Raw genomic sequence first — 18,595 nt, 5'->3', positions numbered from 1 at the left:
AAGTGTAAAAAAACAAAAAATAAATAAAATAAAATATATTGACCATATTGACCACTGAATATATATAGACCAATATAAAAACCAGATGACTGACAGCTGAACACTAGACATTTTTAGTATTTAGTGACTGGTCAAGTTACTGCAGGATTGACCAGACAAACCGCCCTGTATCTTTTGGGGATGTGGTATCTTAGTGGTTAGAGTGTTGGACTGCTGATTAAAAGGTTGTGAGTTCAGCAGTGTTGAAATGTAACGGAGTACAAATACTTCGTTACTGTACTTAAGTAGAAATTTCACGTATCTGTACTTTACTTTGCTATTTAAATTTATGTCAACTTTCACTTTTACTCCACTACAATTCCTAGATAAAATGTATACTTTTACCCCGCTATATTTCCACTAAGCATCTTCGTTACTCGTTACTACAAAATAAAATCAGAAGAAATGTGTGCGACTGCAATAAGGGAGGTTTGGCGAATCACTGCTCCTAGATTGCATTACGCTCCGCACGCTCTATTTCAGCGCAATTTTGCTAAAAGGAAGCACCTACTGGAGGACCTCCCGTTATCGTAGACCAGGGGTGGCCAACCAGTCAGAGACACATTTTTTACTGTGTTACCGCAAAGAGCCACATCATACACATGGGCACACTTGAACATCACCTTTTTTCTCCTGCCATTTTAAGAGCGAACTTGACACAAATTTACTCAAATGATCTTGCTCCTACTGGGAAACTTTGAGGTATTTTCATCCCACTCACATGTGCGTTTGACAAAATTACCGTATTGAACTCAAGCGAAGCGAACACGCATATTAAAGAGACACAAATACAAACTTAGATATGAACGTAAGAGCCGCATGAAACCGGGCAAAGAGCCGCATGAGGCTCGGGAGCCGCAGTTTAGCCACCCCTGTTGTAGACGACCACCCCGACGATAGTGGTGAACAGGGTGAAGAAGATAACGTTATACACCCGTGGCCATATTTGCAAGAAATGTTTCTGTACATTGGAATGAAAGATTCTTCCTACCGGATGATGTGCCTCTTATGCCTACTGAAAATCACTGAAATTTTACTTTTTACTTTTACTTCAAATACTTAAGTACATTAAATATCAGAAAGTTACTTTTGATACTTAAGTACAGTATATATCAGATACTTTTACTTGAGTAATATACTAAAAGGTAACTTTCACTTCTAACAAAGTCTTTTTCTAGTACGATGCTTGTACTTTGCTTTCTAGTACTTTATACAACACTGGAGTTCAGGGGCCAGGGCCACCAAGCTACTCATTTGCTAAGCTGTATAAAATTAGATAAAAATGTAAGCCACTGTGGATAAGAGCATCTGCCAAATGCAGTAAATGTAAGTTACCTACCCGATTTTATGCTGAAATGTGGTGACAGAAACATCCTCAGGTTGTGGGAATTGTAACAGGATGTTTAATGTATCGCTTAAAGTTATTAATTCATTATTTCTCTAGCAAGCTATACATGTTTTTCCTGCATGAAGAGATGTTTGATTGGTCCTGACTCTTTCCACCTCATGGACCGATCTGCAGAACACTGACTCTGCTGCAGAACAGTCCCACATAGATACCCTAAAGATTGCACTTATTAAAATTAGGACTTAGATTAGGCTCCAGACTCACCATTTCTTCAGTGAATAAATCCACTTGGGTACGTAAAACAACTTAAAACCTCCACTGTAATCAAAAGTGCCAGGATTGGTTATGAAATACATTCTTACTCAGTATTGGTAATAAATATAGTATACAGTTGTGGAAGAATAATTATTTATAATCCTGCTATACTGGGTCTGGTTTGAGCTTGATTCCTTTAAAGGTTTCTTCCTCGTGTCACCCGTGGCTTGTGATTAAAGCCTTGAAATCTACAATCAGATTTCTGTAAAGCTGCTTTGACACAATGTCCATTAAAAGCGCTTGAATAAATGAAATTAAATAGAGCTATTTTGCCTAAAAGCTGGTGACACAACACATTTCTGAACCAGAATGGGTTCAAAATTAAAGGTTAATTTTAAATGCTACTCCACCCACATTAGCACAGTGGTACTCATTTTTGGCTACAAAAATAGTAACTGAGAGCAAACGGGAATAAACAACTGGCCCTAATTTTTTTTTCTTTTTCTAAGTCTTTTAGTAAAACTTTATGTAAATATTTTACACTGTTTTACAATGTTTTAAAACAAAAAAAATCCCATCAGATTTACAAAAGTTTCACTTCTGTTGATTTTCATGGTTGTATATTGATAAATGCCAATCACATGTGAGTAGTTATCAAGTATGTTCATAACCGAGCTAATTTACATTTGATGATAAAAAAAAACTCCATAAAAGGAAAAGTTGACCTAGAGCTAAATGACAAAATGATGAGTAAATGGTCATACAGGTCCTTCTAAGATCGTGCTAAATTTTTCATTAGTACAGCTCAGCCACTACACTCTAACTTTTCTTCCTCTTATAAGGTACCAAAACAAATTACTAATTAAATTTCATTTGTGGATTTCTTTTGGACTGTTTTCTTTGAGGTCATTAGTATGAAATCTATCTATCTGTCTGTCTGTCTGTCTGTCTGTCTGTCTGTCTGTCTGTCTACCTATCTATTGATTTACAAAATGTTAATTAAATTCCTCTTTGCAATTTAAATAAATACGCAATTTAATCGGTATGCATTGTTTTGACATTTCTTATGTAAATGCCCTTGCAAGTGATTTACAAATAAATTTGTTCTTATCCAGTTTAATAAATGATGTCCCAACATCAGCATTAAAATTAGTAAAGCTATTTGTCCAAACATAGAACTGTCCTTACTGTTATACATCTATTATCAAATGAATATTAACAAGTCTGTGAATGACACCGCAATCAGCTGAAGTGCCTGGATACTGAAGCACACTGCCGAGAAACCTGCTGTGTTCCTGATCTCTGAGTAGTCTGATTCTCATTTCCCATTTCTCAAAAGCAATCACTCTCTTTCTCTCTCTCTCTCTCTCTCTCTCTCTCTCTCTCTCTATCTCTCTCTATCTCTCTCTCTCTCTCTCTCTCTCTATATATATATATATATCTATATATGTATATATATATATATATATATATATATATATATATATCAATCACACACACACACACACTCACACACACACACACACACACACACACACACACACACACACACACACACACCTAACCTAGTTGAAGAGAACAAACTAAATCCTTCATGAATAAATTTGTAGTCTGGTCAATGAATAATGAAGGTAAATTAATAAAACATAGCTAATATAAATCAAGCCATCCAGAGGAGATCCATCTTCCTGCTTAGTCACAAACAAGAGGGAAGAAAAAGTGAGAGAGAGAGAGAGAGAGAGAGAGAATGTTTATCATCTTAACCACTCTTTATGTTTAATGTCTTCATAAGGAGAAATACATCGTGCCACAATCTTCAACTTAAGATACATGTCCTGGGTTTCTGTACAGTGTGTGGAGTGATGTACCACTCTTTCACCCTAATGTCTTTCTTTTGTCTTTAATGAAGTCATCTTTGGCAGCTAAAGACAGATAGACGATAAATGGCTCTTTTTCTCCACGAAGAACTTACTGTATAAACAGGAAATTGTGCTTATCAATGAGAAAAAAACACAAATTTGGGCATCAGATTTCCAAAGAAGAGCAGAGACACATTTTCAAATTTCCATTCAGATTATAGCTTCTTTAATTATTTTATCTCAGTTTTTTTAATATTTGAAATTCTGTTAATGGTAAAATCCATCGCACTAATAAAGACTTTTCAAGTTTGTAATATGCAGTGATATGATAAGATCATTGTATCACTGAATTTATTTACATTAAACTGCAATCATTTTAAGACATGAACATATCTATAATGTGTAGGGAATGAAGAATATAAACAATCTATTTATTTCGTCTAAGGCTGCATTGGGTTATTTTACCTTTTGAAAAAAAATTATAAAATCATGCTTTTATTATTGTAGTAGAATTTGAAAAAACTGCTGGTAGAAATGGACACATTATTTTGCATTGCAAGAGCTTAATAGTGTTGTTTGACATTGAAGAACAAACTTGTCCTATTACATAACAGTATAATAAATGTTTTATAGGTTGACAACATTTCTCATACAATTGTTCAACACTATCAACAATCGAAAATGTTTAGCTTTATTTTATCTGATTGACTTTTTACTCTGCATCTCTATTTACACTAAAAGTATGTGGACACCTGAGTATTAAACATTCCAAAACCATGGAGATTAATATAGAGCTGTACCCATTTTGCTTCCTCTGAAAAGGCTTTCTACTATATTTTACTTTCCATTGAGCTACAAGAGGTCCGGCATTTATATCAGACAAAAAGACCTATTGCAAAGCGTTCCAGTTCATCCTGAAGATGTTCAGTGGTGGTGATGTCACAGATCTGTGTTTCCTCACTCCAGTCTTGACAGCATGTCTTTATGGAGCTCACTTTGTGCACAAGGGCATTGTCATGTTTAAACAGATTTGGGCTTGGCTTACCTCTAGTGAAGGAGAATCGTATTGTTATAGCACACAAAAAACATTCTGCTTCGAGGAAGACTCGTATATAGATGTTATGGTCAGATGTCCGCATACTTATGGCCATATACTGTAGTGAATGTGACATGAAATAAAGCAACCAAACAAACAGAGCTTACAGTATGTGTGTCCTTTAATAGGACTTGAGTGATTATTGTATTTGACTATTTAAAAGGTCTACACTATTTCTAGCTTCATCATCATGTCTATGTTCAGGAATGTTTATACACTAATAAAAATAATCATCAAAATCAGCATAATACAGTATAGTATACATAGATATAGAGATAAAAGACCTTCAGTAATTGGCTTCAGGACAGACTTTTTACCTTGCTCTATCTTCTGTTCTTACTGTCACTTCCTCTTTTCCTTCACCTCTGATCATTGTTTTCTGTCTTCTCATCATCAGCGTTAAGTGAACCAGTCTTGCTGTTCTCACATATCCGTGTATTTCTACTTTCATCCATCTCCCACTGACTTTCCTTCATCTAGATGGGTTTCTGAACCAATCCATGCTTTTCTTTTTAATGCATAATTCATTTTTCCTGACACACTTTCTCTTTCACACACACAATCTCCCATTCTTATTTACATGTTTTTGTTTATCTCTCTGTAATTAACTGTTACAGCAGTGAGATAATATCAGAATACTGGGTATATAGATATAATCTGGGGCCTGTGAGACCCCGCTATCCATTTCTCTCTCTCTCTCTCTCTCTCTCTCTCTCTCTCTCTCTCTCTGTGTATGTCTCTATCTCTGTGTATGTCTCTATCTCTCTGTCTCTCTGTCTATCTCTCTGCCTCTATCTCTGTGTCTCTATCTCTATGTCTCTCTGTCTCTGTCTCTCTCTCACTCTCTTTTATACACACTCACACACATTTATTTTCACAAACCTGTCAAAAACGTCAAAAAAGTCTATAGGGAAATTTCAAAATAGTTTTGTTTTACTTACTGAAACATTATGTACAACTTTTAAAACATATAAATAAGTATTTTCAGCTTACACTGGTTGATTATATTGATAACTGTATTATCATAATGATATGGAGGGATGGGCCATATGACAATATAATACTGATATCCTGATAAAATATGTCTAGATATAATACTGAAAGCAGCTCATAAGTTGTTACAATTTTGCACAGTTTTAACTCTCAGAAAATAGAAAATCTTCTCAGTGTTGGATAATAAATTATATTACACATTAAACATATGATTGAACACTGATGATGATTGTGTCATATCGTTCAGCCCTGATTTCATGTCCACTTTACTTCATTGTTAAAGATCAAACTCCAACATTCCACCTACATATTGTAGAGCTCTAATCCTGCTCTACATGCACTACGAAAAACACAAACTCTGCAACTGAATGATCTGAATCCAGCTCCCTGAATGTCGTACAAGAGACATAACCAATTTTAGGATTTTTTTAAAAGGTATATTCAAGTCCCAGCTTGCCTTATTTAATAACTATAATGAATATTTCTTTAGTCAATACAGTTCATGTGAAATGACAGATTCACAAAAGTAAGTAAGTGAAAAGAAAATATGCTGAACTGAAAATATACAACATTTAAACTTGGTAGCACAATACACATAGAAATATAGAGCCGCATAGCAACTCATGATTCATGATGATTTATAGGATCTGAAGTCCAATCAATTAGTTAGTGTTGTTCTGCACAAATTTACACACACTGAGGAGCACAAGTAGGACATGAAAATTTCATATTTATTTATATATATGATTGGGATTTAATAACACTGTGCATTTATGTTGTACAGTATCAGCAGTATTAACACACATGATCATGAGTCAGTCTCTATAGTACTCTAAATGGCATGAGTTCACATATGAGATATATGAGCTCACTTCCATTAAACAGTGGCGAAAGTATAAATGCAGTGGGAAATTTATACACAAACACCAGCACAGATACATCAAAAAGACACATACAGCTAATCATAGTGAAACCATAATCATTCATACTGTAAGAGTTGAAGAGTTTATTGAACATGTTAGCCATTAATTTGCTCTGTAAGCTAGCAGAGGGCAGACAATTTATTCATATTAGTCCATTTGTATCATTAATCAGTTGTTAAGCTGTTTTATTGATAACAGGAGGAGTTGTGTATTTTTGCATTTTAAACTGGACACTGGACAAAAGCAGGTTGGCGAACCAGTCCCTGTAAATGAGCTGTTTCTATGGAAATGATAGTGTTAGAATGAGCACAGTGATATTAACCTATAACTTGCCTTGCACTATGTCAGGAGTCGTGTTGTAAAAAAATAAAACAACAGACTATTAAAATGAAATTGAGATATCAACAGCACTATGGAATAAATCCCAATGTTTTAAATGTAGAAAAAATTTTGGGGAAAAAAAAACTTATTTAAATTAATTTATCAATAAAATTTACAGACAGACTTGAGTATAAATAGAGAGCGGCTTTATAGACAGCAGCACAGTCATGATCCTATTCATCCAGGCAGAGCGAGGCCATCTCCTTCTACGCTAGCCCTATGGCAGCTCTCTGTTTGTTTTAGCCTGCTGGGGAAAAAAAAACACTTCTACTCTCATGTCATCTACTGCCAGAGCAGCCTGCATTACTGCTGTACAACACAAGCCATTTCATACATGATGTCATGTTTCTTCTTATGAAAGTATTATATGGTTCAGAATACATTTGCCTTCAGAGCATCCGACCTGTTCATTGTTTTCAAGTTCATTAAGGGTAAAGTGAAATGACATAACCGAGTTGCTCTGTTCTCGCCCCACCTGAGGGACAGAGACAGATGAATCTCCGGTTACTAATTTAAAAAGACTGCAGGGAGTGAGGTAGACATCTGAGTCTGCACACAGAGCAAAGGACCTGACAAAAAGCAATAAAATATATAAGAAGAAAATAGAAAAAAACGGATCGCCGTGGTGAAGATGTGCTGGTGTTTTTACCTGTTAGAATATGGACAATAATCATTGAGAATTGACACACTAGAATAAAATAAATAAATAAATAAATAAAGACTAAAAATCTGATCCTCTACAACTACTCCATATAGGAATTCTTTACTGCTTTTTCCTTCGCAAACTTTAGTGACCCAAGTGAACATGTGGTCACAAACACAAGGGTGGTGTTGGGTGGGGCCAGATCCCACGCTGTAACACAGGAAATACTATCTACCACTGACACTATTTGCAGTAAGTCCTCTATAGCCTGGTCTGCTATTTAAAAAAAAAAAAAAAAAAAAAAACACACTCCACCTTCACCACACTTTACCAGGACCACAGCTATTAGAACTGAGTTTGAAATATACACCGATAGCCTCCAGGCTTCCATAACAGGCCAAATCTTCAGCGTGATTCATCAGTTTTATACACAACTATTTCTTTTTCATTTCTTAGCTTGTTTTTGTCTTTTTTTGAGTAACAAATTTATCTGTTTAATTTCTATGTTGAATATAAAAAAAGACTGAAGATAATTCTGTGTTTATATAGATATCAATACAGTACATTTTATCTGTCCATCCACACACCTATCTATCTATCTATCTATCTATCTATCTATCTATCTATCTATCTATCTATCTATCTATCTATCTATCTATCTGTCAGTCTTTCTGTCTGCCTGTCTGTCTTTTTGTTGGTCTGTCTGTCTGTCTGTCTGTCTGTCTGTCTGTCTGTCTGTCTATCTATCTATCTATCTATCTATCTATCTGCCTACCTGTCTGTCTGTCTATCTATCTATCTATCTATCTATCTATCTATCTATCTATCTATCTATCTATCTATTACCCATTGCCCTAACCCTAAATCATATTTTTTTTTTAATAAAATGATCTGTCATTTTTAAGTATCAGTAAATTTTGAAATATTAGCAGTATGATTTTACTCCTCCCTCCAACATTAATGTTCCAATAGATAAATCCCTTATATTTGGGCCTTATATAACACCCTGAACCTGTTTGTGTACAATGTCAAAGTGTCTTCAGAAAGTGCAACAATTTTCTATAAATATACTGTGATGACACAGAAATAACAGGCAAGAGGCAGAGAAAGCTCAACAATGTGAAAAACTGCACACACAATTTTAGAAAAGGAAAAAAATTACCCTTTTGTGTCACTGCTGTTGGTATTACAGTATATGATACTGTAAAAATATAAAACTGCAATATTGACTATGTCAGCAGGACTACAGGGCCTTGGACTAGTTTGTCAGCAGTCTCTATTTTTATGTGTGACAGAAATAGCAAATTAGATATAAAGCCTAGCAGTGAAAGCGAATAAATGGAGGTTGATTTAATAACACTGTACATTTATGTTGAACAGTATCAGAAGTATTAACACGCAGGATCCTCAGTGTCAGTCTCAATAGTATAAACTCTACATGAGTTCACTTCTATAAAACTGTGGCGGAAGGGTACATTTACACTCTGACAACATTGTAATATTGTGCCCTTGTATTGTATTGCGTTGTGTTGATGTAGTGGGAAATGTATACAAAAACATCAAACACCAAAACATCGCCACACACACCGAAAGATAGAAGTCTACAAGGTGAATGACAGGAGCCACAGCTAATCATAGTGAAACCATAATCATTATCATTCATAGTGTAAGAGTTGAAAAGGTTATTGAACATTAAGTAAGGCATTAATTTGCTCTGTAATTTGGAGGGACACTAGCGGGGGGCAGCCAATTTACTCTCATTAGAGAACTCCAGTTCTAGCATTAAGCAGTTGTTAAGCTGTTTCAGTGATTTGCCGAGTGGCTAACAGGAGGAGTTGTGTATTTCTGCATTTTAAACTGGGCAAATGCAAGTTGATCGACACTTCTGCTCAGTTTGGGTACGTAATTTTGATAGATGTCAGACTATAATCCTACAAACTGTCACTAACCTGGGTTAGCTAGTGGCGAAGAAATGGGTTTGGCATGTTTGTTTCTGTACTTTACGCACTTCAAGCTTATACATTGTGTAAAACTTGCTTAAGTGCATGCATTTTGTCTGCACATTTCTGTCGTTTTCTTTGCTGAACTGCTTCAGCATACTTGATGACCAATAGTTAATGAAGCGTGTTTCATGTTTTTGTGTACATTACGCATTATTATCAAACGCACAAAGGTGATACTCTCTTAGCACATAGAAGGCTGAACAATAACTGAACCATTCTTCACTACTTAATAATATACTAGTGCACCTATGATGTCAATACAATTCATCCAACCTATCTACTGTAGTGCATTGTTTAAAACACAGCCCTGAATTAAAAGCAGCCATGACATTAATCTGGATGATGGAGAAGGATGTGGTACAGGAGAAATGCACAGGAGAAAACATTCTGTGAATTTGTGAATTTGAATGTGAAATCTGTGAATTTAAAAGATTTAAAAATCTTCCAGGGGGGCACGGTGGCTTAGTGGTTAGCACGTTCGCCTCACACCTCCAGGGTCGGGGTTCGATTCCCGCCTCCACCTTGTGTGTGTGGAGTTTGCATGTTCTCCCCGTGCCTCAGGGGTTTCCTCCGGGTACTCCGGTTTCCTCCCTCAGTCCAAAGACATGCATGGTAGGTTGATTGGCATCTCTGGAAAATTGTCCCTAGTGTGTGATTGCGTGAGTGAATGAGAGTGTGTGTGTGCCCTGTGATGGGTTGGCACTCTGTCCAGGGTGTATCCTGCCTTGATGCCCGATGACGCCTGAGATAGGCACAGGCTCCCCGTGACCCGAGGTAGTTCGGATAAGCAGTAGAAGATGAATGAATGAATAAAAATCTTCCATCCTTCACCTATAATCTCAGTTGAACGATCAGAAACTGCATTGCAGTTATAGTAAAGACCTGCACAGTAAATCAGAATGGACACGGTTTCTCTAGAACCCTGGACACTATGGATAACTTCATGCCAAATTATGCTGAAAAATATAGGTGGGAATTCCCTGCAAGTTTGATCCATGATTGCATTTCTTAAGTAATATCTTCATTTAATTTTTCCATTTATCTTCAATAACCACTTTATTCTGGAAAGGGTGGATCATATTAAACTCATTCTTTATACTTCATTTACATGAAACTAATATAGTAATAGCTGCCTTTACTGCTTAAACAAGGATTTCCTCCATGTAGGATTTTTAGCATGGGATGTTGTGGTTAATGTGTTGTACTACTGATCAGAAGGTTGTGAGTTCAAGTTCCAGGTCAACCAATTCTTCCACTGCTGGGCCCCTAAGCAAGGCCCTTAACCCTAAGTTGCTCAGGTGTATAAAATGAAATAAAATTTAAGTCATTCTGGATAAGGGTGTCAGAAATGTAAATGTAAATATCAGATATTAATTTGTAGTTTAAATTTGTAAATCAGACTAATGTACTCTTAAATAATAGAAGAAGCTCCTTGAAGCTTTGAAGAATTTTATTTTCTAATTTAAAATCTGATCCTCTACTGACATCACAGCAAGAATTATGTAAAACCCCCTGCGAGCTTCCTCAGGCTGTTTTGCTCAGTAGGATAGACCTAGCTGCAGTGTCTCTTCCAAGAAAGAAACCACAGGCAGGTTAGAAACCTGAGATCGCTCAAGTCACCTTATTCTACAGCCATACACCAGCTTCAGCTAACACACAGGGTTCAGAATTTAGAAAGCACTAGGAGAACTGGATTAGCTTCCTATTTTACACCCCCAGGTAATCCAGGAAACTGCTAAGCCTGTGCTAGCCACGTTAAGCAACATTCATCTTCATGTCACACAGCTACCTGGATGCAGTCCCTGTCCATGTCTCTTTCTGCTGCTGAGCTGTTATCTAACACCTAAACACCTCTGTGAACTCGCACACCCACACACCCACACCCACACAGACACACACAAGGACATGACAAACTAACACAGGCGAGACAGAACATGAATGAATAACACAGGTAGTGTTGAGAGGATGGAGGCCTACAGTATATGAGCTGTGTGCATTCACACACACACACACACACACACACACATACACACACACACACACGCAAATGTACGCACACTCACACACACATACACGCACATACAAGCATATGCTCTCTTATACAAACACAAAAATAACTAAAGGTGTATATTCTGTTGTTTAATACTCTAACAACCACTGAAGTTCACACTTTTGATATAAATATACTAGATATTGCAATAATTATACTTACAGACAAAAATACTCTTGTACCAATAAGAGATCTACCTACATAGTAATTAATACTATGCTGCGGAACATTTGAAAGGTGAAAGAAAATATGCTGTGATGCCTAACATGTTAACTGAATCAGTTTTATTTTTACAGGTATGCTACACATGCACTACAAGGAATTTGTGGTCACATCTAACATATTAAACATACAAAACTGCAAAATATGCCGAACAGTAGAAGAAACATACGAGGCACCGTTTAACCTGAAACATGGCAAAATTACATGCACAACTGATATCGATCTGATTGGATGCACTCTCTTAAACCCATGCTCTCATCAGAGAATTACATAAAACCTCCGTCATTGCATGTGGAGCAAGTAAGCCTCCATTTCACTCCCAAAAATACAGATGATGGCACACAGTGACAGCAACACACGTACACATTCACAACACAACATACAAACATGAACACACTTTCTCTCTGAAGAAAAAAAAAGAGACCTGCACAAGCATTATTACAATAGGGTATTAGTACTCTGTTCTATTGTATGATGAATGTATGTGAGTGAGTGAGTGAGTGAGTGAGTGAGTGTACATAAGTGTGTGCGTGGGTGTGTATTTGTGAAATAAACTCCTAATACAAAGAGAATTCTGCCCCAGCCAGCTGGGCACATAAGCTGCAACTGTGAAATCCAAATAATCCTTTACCACACCAAGCCAAAGGAAGGGGGTGAGAGGAGAAACAAGGGGGAAAAACAGCAATTATCCCTTCTAAAATGTGTATATGTGTGCGTCTCTATGAGTGTGTGTGTGTGTATGTTTGTGTGTGCGCTTAAGATAGCCAGTAGCCTCTAGCTCTATACTGAGGATGATATGCAAGATACCAGAATGGCAAGCCACTCAAAATAGCCGGAGAGCTTATGCCATTTAGCCATTTAAAGCCACCCCACACGATCAAAGCTGGACATAAAGTGAAAGACAAAAAGAAGCGAGAGAGAGAGAGAGAGAGAGAGAGAGAGAGATACGTGAAGCATAAGCAGACACAACCCTTACCTTCCATCATGATTGCAGATTTGCATTCCTCTATCTCCAAGGAGCCTGCAACGACAGGAGGAGGGGAAGAAGCCCCTGGTTAGCAGATGGAGAGCTAGATAGGCAGCACACGACGGCCGTGCTCAAGAGATTCCCAGTGGCTGTCGCCTGCCTAATGCTCGACCGTGCGTGTTTAGGCCATGGATGCTGCTGCTGCTAGTCACTGCGGCTTTCATAGGATGCTCAAAGGGAGGAGGTAAAAAGCAAACCAGGCAGAGAGGGGAAGGGAGCTATGGAGGGAGGGTGCTAGAGAGGGAGGGAATTAGAGAAAAGAGAGAGAGAGAAAGAGAGAGAGAGCAAGAGAGTGAGAGAGAGAGAGAGAGAGGGAGGGAGGAAAGGGGAGAGAGAGGGAGGGAGGAAGTAAAGGGAGGTTTGCTGATGTCACAGCCAATCCCTGAGGCGCTGCCATACGTCACACAGTACACAGCTCACAGCTTCTCTCAGCGCCCTCACTGGGAATACACACATGCACCTAAACACACACACATACACACCTCATTATGGTGCCAGCTACTGCCAGAACAGAACAGAATGGGATTAATGAAGTGAACTGAAAAATGCCCATCCATGTTCCAAGTGCTCTTTCTTTCTGATAGACTTGTTTCTCACTCTCTCAGACCCAGAAGCAGCCCTGTCCTGAACCTCATGCCTTTTCTTTCCACAAGGCTCCACCAACAGTCTACACTAAACCATTTGCTCTCCAGCTCGCCTTCTCAGTGTCTCTGCGCCTGGATAAGAATCATCACTCTGACGTCATGGCAGAAAGGCTAGTGCCACTGTGGGAGAAGTCTGTACAGACAACAGAGATGGACAGAAACATTAGGAGGGGAGGAGAGAAGAACACAGGAGGGAGGAGATACAATGAGAAAGGAAGGTGATTGATTTAACATGAGGAGGTGGAGCTCATATAGAGGGTGTGTGAGAAAATCAAGAAAAGGGTCTTGCGTGTACCAGATGATTGTCCTCAATCTATCATCAAGACTTACTCTGGAATAGATGGCTCCTTAAAATCCTCTCATCCCATTTTAAGGGAATGATACATCTTTCTATTAAATTAGCAAAACATTTTGATGCCTTCATCCTACTGATGCTATACTAGAGACTAGTTTCTGAAACAGCTCAGCTTCTGTAGCAGATCTTCTGCTGTGTTTCATCCACTCACATGCAAGTATGTCAATTACTTAGGTGAAGGTAGAATCTAGCTACAGTATCTAACTAGCTACAGTGCTAGCAGTATTACCATAGAAAGTGAAGAGTTTTTTTCATCTTATTATCCTCTCTGGACTGTTTAGCAAACTGACAGTATGGCTTACGATTTTAAAAAAAATACAAGAGTATAATACAGCGTTCATGGTGCTTGTCAAAAATAGTAATGTGAAGCCACTTTGAAACAAAGCATCACCACTTCAGACCGTCTTACATATAACCCTTAAGTTTTCATTAAGTGCTAAGCATTTAAAAACAACGGTTATCACCATTCAACCATAAATGTTTCTCATCCCAGTCTCTCTCTCTCCTTTTTTTTTTTAAACAAATCAAGGAATTTTAGGAACCTGGCTCTTTCCAATTCTCAGGGATTTGGCAGTGACATCAGCAACTCTAATCCATGTAAACATCTCACTCCCAGAATCCCCCTCTCTATTCTTTGTCTATCTAGACCTCATCGATCGTAATGTTTCCTTTCTCCACATTTAAATGAAGCCTACATGTTTAATTAAGTAAGCAGACAAGTAAGCAGACTCATCAGCAGACTCAATATATCCACCATCTTCTGTTTAATAACAGATGCTGTCTGTGTTTTCCTCCCCTTCCCCCACTTTAACCTCCTTCCCCTATTGGGCCAGACTCATCCCTGTGTGTGTGTGTATGTGTGTGTGTGTGTGTGTGTGTGTGTGTGTGTGAGAGATACCAAGAGCAGGTTTCTAAAGAAGTCTGTGTTTGTACAGGTTTGAGTAGTCTTTCATATCTGTAGTAAGGTAAGGTGACTGATCAGGTTATTTGTATATGTTAAAATAAGTGTTTAAATTTATGTCAGCTATATATGGATGAAGAGAGTCTGCTCAATAAAGCACAACGCCAAAGCCAAGGTCACTAATGGATAGGTATTAGTGTACACAAGGGAATGATACAGCAGAGCATGCATAGACAACACACATGCTCACATACAAGTGTGGCAGTATAGAGAAAAGCAAAGCATTTTGGTGCAATGCCGCCATCTTCTGTCTTTTTTTTTCTTTTAGCCCATGAAGGCTACAAGCATAAATTCCTGTCTGATTTCTGATTGCAAAACAGTCCTTAATAATTGCGTGTGCTTATTTTAAGATAATATTTCACCAAATATGAAGAATACAGGCCAGTTAACCTCTGACACAATTCTGAACACATCATGCACTTGAAAAGAAGCCTTTGAAAGAAGCCTTTATATTGTCACATAGACATTACAGCTCAGTAAAATTCATACTTCGTATATCCAGACATTGGTGGTTGGGGTCAGAGCGCAGGGTCAGCTATGATACAGTGCCCCTGGAGCAGTGAGGGTTAAGGGCCTTGCTCAAGGGCCCAACAGTGGCAGCTTGGCAGTACTGGATTGATTCCTGTTCAATAACCCAGAGTCAACACTGCCCCATTACGAGATGATGAGATTAATCACATACAGTCAAAAGCATTCAATATCCTATTATGTTTACATTACAACCTAAATTTTCCTTCACGTTTAAAGTCACTTTAGATTTGTACCACTCAAGTAGCTCAAACTGCCCATAACACAACCCTTGACAGTCTTTTTGTTGTAAAGTTAAAAAGTTAACATATGCACATTACAGCTGTGGGGTTATCTGAAGTTGCCTGTTCCAACAGGTACCATAAACGACAGTGATCTCAAATGTAACCGTGAACTGACTACTGCTTAAGCTGCTTATGGTCAAATCTGATCATAAATACAAGCATGCTCAAATATCACTGTTTCCTTATTATTTCATTATTCATCATCAGTTCATCTTATTAGTGTCTGTTTGGAGCATACGTTGTTATTAAAAACACAAACTTTGTCATATGAGGAGAAACATAAATTGCTTGTTTTGCAAAAGTAAAAGATGTAGGGATTAATTTTTCATTCATCTTCTCCCGCTTATCCGAACTACCTCGGGTCACGGGGAGCCTGTGCCTATCTCAGGCGTCATCGGGCATCAAGGCAGGATACACCCTGGACGGCGTGCCAACCCATCGCAGGGCACACACACACACACTCATTCACTCACACAATCACACACTACGGACAATTTTCCAGAGATGCCAATCAACCTACCATGCATGTCTTTGGACCGGGGGAGGAAACCGGAGTACCCGGAGGAAACCCCCGAGGCACGGGGAGAACATGCAAACTCCACACACACAAGGCGGAGGCGGGAATCGAACCCCCAACCCTGGAGGTGTGAGGCGAACCACTAAGCCACCGTGGCCCCGGAATTAATTTTTTTTGCATTAAATTCACATTGTAATTAACTCACACATTGTCCTCATTACATAGGTTATGCAACCTGACATGATTATATATGTTATAATGTTATATATAGTGGTGTTATACATCATTGTTATAAAATCACAAGAAAAGTTCTTCGGCTTTCTGTTAAATATAGTGTACCTACAGATATAATAAAGATATAATATTATATATAAAGATATAATATTCTGTTATAAATTATAAGTTATATAAAGGCATGAATTTTTGAAGAATATTCTCCCAGTTAGTTGGCAACATGCAAAAAAGGGGAAAAAAATAATTCTATAATCACATTAAATGACACAACAATAAACGTGTTTGTACTTGCAAAAAAGCTGTTTACCTGCAGTTCTATAAAACCAGTCCGTAACAAGCTCCTCAGGTATCTACAGCAGTCCTGTCTGTACAGGACAAGACAGTTCAGACAGGTTAGCAGATGAATACATGGATGTTGCACTGCAATAGCACAAGGAGGGAAATACAACCTGCAGCAGAGGAGAAAAGGGGATTTTTTTTCTTTCTGACACACACACACACACGCACAAGCATAAAAACGCATACACACACACAAACGCGTACTCTCACGCAAACACTCTCTCTCTCACACACAAACATAAAAACGCATACACACACACACACACACAAACGCGTACTCTCACGCAAACACTCTCTCACACACACACACTCACACAAACATAAAAACGCATACACACACACACAAACACGTACTCTCTCTCTCACACACACACACACTCACAAACACTCACACAAACATAAAAACGCATACACACACTCGCGTACACAAAAACACAGAGAGAGAGAGAGCAATATCTTTGGATGGAACATATTCCATTAAGATTTTAACACATTCACATTGGCCTAAAGTTCTGCACATAATTCACAATCAAAATTGGCCTTAATGTATTTCAGCACGATTAGAAAAATCATGAAGGCAAAGTGTTTAGCAGTTCATGATGTCTGCCACCTGCTGTTTCATATGTGTCATTACACCTGATCGCTCTCTCAGCAGCATTTCCTGCACTGTGTTTATTGTAACCTCATTATGAACCGTAGTACAGGAAGCAACACAGCACCAAAACACAATAAAGACATTATTCCCTAACATTAAAGGGTATGTGTGTGCATTTCAACCAAGCAGAACTTAACATACACTGTGAGTTAATACTCAAAATTAGTTTTCTTACATACACACTTACATAAAGGGATAAAATATTTACAAAAATTACATCTGTGCACATTCAGCTTTAACTGTAACAGACCTGTCAACCTGTATAGACATATTAATGCATTAAAGACAGGAAAGTTCTCTTCTTGAATAATACCCAGGACACAACCTATTGCTACATGCAAATACTTGCCCAGTTGTGGGAACGAGCCTTTCAGTTGTATACACATATACATGCACACAGTGGCCAAAAGCCACACAAACACATCTGAAATGCTTGTCTAGTACATTTCCACTGAAGAAAATGTCTCGTTTTATTGCATAAGCCGTGTTCTTTGAGAGAATATTTCAGCTTGTTCACATCAGGAAATTATATCAGGAAATGTCCCACAAATTGCATGCAACTTGAGTTAAAAAAAAGTCTTTTCATGTTTTATGTGTGCACACCACTATTATAGATGTCACTCACAGAAGTCATATAAATATTTATGCAGGACATATTGATTATTTTAATTCTGAATTTAAAACTGAACTGCCTCCTTTAATCACTTATGAAACATTATGTACATGTACAGAAAAAAAGCAAAATAAAGAGTCTCAGTGTTTGGGCTGCTACAAGCTGCCAGGACAGCTTCAATACATGGCAAAAGTTTTCATGCATTTACAGCATTCGGTAGACGCCCTTATCCAGATCGACTTATATTTATCTCTTATATTTATACATCTGAGCAGTTGAGAGTTAAGGGCTTTGCACAAAGGCCCAGCAGTGGTAGCTACTTCATGTGGTCCTATGTATACATTTCTGGAACTGTACTGGAGAACAAAACATGTCTAAATAGATATTCCCTTAGCTTGGGTTTTGATGAAAGGGGCAGAAAATACTGGCTAACGTCACCATAATATTTCCCACTGGTGTTCAAGTGGGATGAGATCCGGTAAATATGAAGGTCAAAGTATAAAATTTACATCCTCATTGAATCATTCACCAAGCCCTTGTGTACTATATATGGGGCAGATAGTTTGAATTGCTTTGCATTGATGCATCCATCTAAGGGGACAAATAAACACATACGTACATTTAAC

General features: G+C 37.8%; 1 protein-coding gene across 8 annotated transcripts in view; it reads right to left on the bottom strand.

Moving 5' to 3' along the window:
- Window positions 1-16,688, bottom strand: part of sgip1a (SH3GL interacting endocytic adaptor 1a) — a 57,665-nt gene extending 40,977 nt beyond the window's left edge. For 3 of the 8 annotated variants that reach the window (XM_060867622.1, XM_060867621.1, XM_060867624.1), the window contains exon 1: window positions 12,789-13,067. In XM_060867622.1, the coding sequence (XP_060723605.1) occupies window positions 12,789-12,798 (10 nt within the window). In that variant the 5' untranslated portion in view covers window positions 12,799-13,067. Of the gene's footprint in view, window positions 1-12,788; window positions 13,068-16,669 lie in introns of those variants that run through there. The other 5 variants (XM_060867628.1, XM_060867625.1, XM_060867623.1 and 2 more) reach the window with 3 other exon arrangements.
- Between the last annotated feature and the right edge of the window lie 1,907 nt (window positions 16,689-18,595).

This window comes from Tachysurus vachellii, chromosome 4 (assembly GCF_030014155.1).
Source record: "Tachysurus vachellii isolate PV-2020 chromosome 4, HZAU_Pvac_v1, whole genome shotgun sequence".
In the NCBI taxonomy this organism is placed as follows: domain Eukaryota; kingdom Metazoa; phylum Chordata; class Actinopteri; order Siluriformes; family Bagridae; genus Tachysurus; species Tachysurus vachellii.
This window is presented reverse-complemented; position numbering and strand designations above follow the sequence as displayed.